At 61.5% G+C, this 2,978-nt stretch overlaps 1 protein-coding gene across 1 annotated transcript; it reads left to right on the top strand.

Annotated features, from left to right (window-relative positions):
- Positions 1-714: 714 nt before the first annotated feature.
- CTXND2 (cortexin domain containing 2) lies at positions 715-2,342 on the top strand. Its single transcript, XM_052796979.1, has 2 exons — positions 715-875; positions 1,840-2,342. The coding sequence occupies exons 1-2, from the start codon at positions 793-795 to the stop codon at positions 2,063-2,065; spliced, it is 309 nt and encodes a 102-aa protein (XP_052652939.1). The 5' UTR covers positions 715-792; the 3' UTR covers positions 2,066-2,342.
- The last annotated feature ends 636 nt before the right edge of the window (positions 2,343-2,978 follow it).

Below are 2,978 nucleotides of genomic sequence, written 5' to 3'. Positions count from 1 at the left end.
CCTGCCCGGAAGGAGGGGCGGGGCGGAGACGAGGCACGGTGCTCCTATTGGTTCAGGCAAGGGGCGGGGGGCGGAGCGAATGCGTCCCACGGCACAGCCAGCAGGGTAAGGTGAGGGTGGCCATGCCCCGCCCCTAACCACGGGAGGGGGCGGGTCTCTGGAGGGGGCGTGGCTATGGCGGGGGTGTGGGGGGAGGGATGCGCGCGTGGGGCGAGTTAAAGGTCGGGTGGGGTGACGTCACGTGCTGGACGTTTGGGGTGGTTTGGGTTTTTTTTTTTTGTCGGAGGGCAAGAATCCTGCTTGGATTGGGACTGGGATTGGGATTGGGATGGAGGTTGTGGTGGGGATTGGAAGCGGGGATTCAGACTGGGCATGGAACTGGAACTGGGACTGGAACCCCAAAACTCAGCCTTTGCCAAAAAAAATCACCAGAAAAACCACCCCCTGTCTGCCTGGGGGCACTCACAGGGGTGGCAAAGCTTCGCCGTAAAATAATCCTCTTTCTCACGGTGATCCTTTTTCCTGTTGGGGGGGTGGAAATAAAGAAACCCGAGGGAGGAGCGGGATTTCTGCGGTGTTTAAACTGTTTTGGGGCTTGTTGCGAGGCTGTTTTGCAAGAGCCAAATGGGCGGCTCCGTTCAAAGCCCAAAGTGTCGCAGTTTCAAAGAGTTTTCCCCAGTTTAGTCGGAAATGAGCCAAGGACCAGCTCTAAATTATCTCGCAGGGTGGGGAGGACCTGGCTCCTGCTGCATTTTGGCGATAAATCCTTCTCAATGCTCCCTAGTTCACCCCATGCCCCCACCGGGCCCTGCAAGACCCATGAAGGGACCCTGGAGCCTTTACCCGCCGGGCAAAGGGGGTGCTGGAAATAGCAGGTGAGAATTTAATCTGCCAGATTGTTTCTCCCCGTTACTGGGAGCATCTGAAAGGTGACGCCGCCGCATTCCTGCAGTATTCATGAAGTCCCGGTGACGGCAGGCACAGGGACAGCAAGGGAGCCAGGGACAGCGGGGCAGGGAGAGGGGCACAGCGTCCGTTTGTCCGTCTGCCCACAGGGAGGTAAGGAGCTGCCCCAGTCGGCACACATGGGACAGGGCCGAGACCCAGGGGCTTCCCGCAATCTCTGGGTGCTGCAGGACTTGGTCCTGTTGATTTATCTGCTGTCCTTGGCGTAGTTAGGGCTGTGGTCATTTGCTCCTGGAGCATATGTTAGCTTTATAAACACATTGAAAAAAAAAAAATATAGGCATATGCCTCTATACACGCAGCTTGGTCCACGTGGCTCTCCTGGCGCCACTCAACAAGCCTCCACTTCTCCTCCAACCTTGTACAAATCTAATTATCCGTCTGCTGCCACAAATATCTCTCTTCAGCAACGAGAAAACCCGCTTTTCCACCCCTGTTTGCTTACCAGCGGTTTTTCCTCCTGTCCTGCTTCTAACCTCAGCCAGCGTTCGTTTTGCTGGGGGTCAGCCAAGCCCTGGTGCACTCATTGCACCTAACACAGCAGGGAGTCTGGGGTCCTGTGGAAAAAAAAACCCAACTTAATAGGGGTATTTTAACCTGCTTTTTCCTGGGAAAGGAGGAGGCTGGGCAGGGAAGGGAAGCTGGACAGGGTGGCAGGGTGAGACAGTGAAGATCCCTGTGGGGAGGGCACCTGGGACAAGGATGGGAAGACACTGCCTGTCCCCCGCGCCGCAACCGACAGCCACGACAAGGAGTGGAGGGGTTTCAAGGCCACGATTTCGCCATTTTGGCTGCTTTTGACAGCCCCCTAGTACTTCCCCTGACCTGCGAAACACTTAGCCCCTGTGAATCCCACCCGTCTCCGCCCCACAGGCATGGCAGTGGCAGCCGGGTGCTCGGGGCCGCGCACCTGAGGGCCGCCTGCATGGAGAACGCCACGGTGCCGCCGGCAGTCGACGTGGACAAGGGCTTTGCCATGGCCTTTGTGGTGCTCATGTGCCTCTTCCTCCTGGCCATGATGGTGCGGTGCGCCAAGCTCATCGTGGATCCTTACAGTGCCATCCCTACCTCCACCTGGGAAGAGGAGCAGATCAACTGAGGACCCCCGACACCCCCAGGGACCACAGCTCCCCAGCATACCCCACAGCCCTCCCTCACCACAGGGTGCTCCAGGGCAGCCCAGGGACCTCCAACAACCCCCAGTCCCCCAGCACCCCCAGCACTGCAGATCTCCCAGTCCCCCCAGAACCACCCAGCACCCCAGGTCCCTCCAGCACTGTGGAGGACCCAGGACCCCTAGAGCTGCCCATCGCCCCCCAAAGCCCCCCAGTACCCTCAGAGCTCTCCATCACCCCCAGCACCTCAGCCCTGCCCCCCCTCCCGGACCCTCAGAGCTCATTATTTGCCCCCAGCACCCCAGGGCTCCTCCCCAGGACCCTCAGAGCTCTCCATCACCCCACAGGACCCACAGAGCTCCCCATTGCCCCCCAGGGCTCCCGCCAGCACCTTCAGAGCTCTCCAGCACCCCAGGCCCCCCCCAGAACCCTCAGAGCTCTCCATTGCCCCCCAGGGCCCCCCTCAGCACCCTCAGAGCTCTCCATCACCCCCATCACCCCAGGGGCCCCCAGCGCCCTCAGAGCTCTCCATTGCCCCCAGCACCCCAGAGCCCCCCAGGACCCTCAGAGCTCCCTATCATCCCCCAGCACCCCAGAGTCCCCCAGGGCCCACCCAGGCCCCATCACCTCAGAGCCACCAGTTCCTCCAGGGCCCACTCATCCTCCCCGAGCACCCCATCACTTCTGGGCCCCCAGCACCCCTCGGGCCTATTCGGCCCCTCAGGCTCTACCTGGCCCCCTCAGGTCCCCCCCCGGCCCTCCTATAGGTGGCAGCACTGCGCCTTTCCCGGGGGCTGCCCCTTTAAGGGCTCCCGGCTCCACCCCACCCCCCTCCGCGCATGCGCCTCGGCCAGCCCCGCGGAGAGGCGGTAGCGGCCCGCCCCTCGTGCATGCGCG

This window comes from Harpia harpyja, chromosome 9 (genome assembly GCF_026419915.1).
Source record: "Harpia harpyja isolate bHarHar1 chromosome 9, bHarHar1 primary haplotype, whole genome shotgun sequence".
NCBI lineage: Eukaryota > Metazoa > Chordata > Aves > Accipitriformes > Accipitridae > Harpia > Harpia harpyja.
Note: the sequence above shows the minus strand (reverse complement) of the source record. Positions and strands in the feature narration are given on the sequence as shown.

What these genes read in the sequence shown, in the direction of transcription:
- CTXND2 (XM_052796979.1), top strand. Translation starts at nt 793, where the DNA reads ATGCCCCCACCGGGCCCTGCAAGACCCATGAAGGGACCCTGGAGCCTT. An exon ending in GGGGGTGCTGGAAATAGCAG is followed by an intron (nt 876 to 1,839) that starts GTGAGAATTTAA and finishes TCCGCCCCACAG; the next exon opens with GCATGGCAGTGGCAGCCGGG.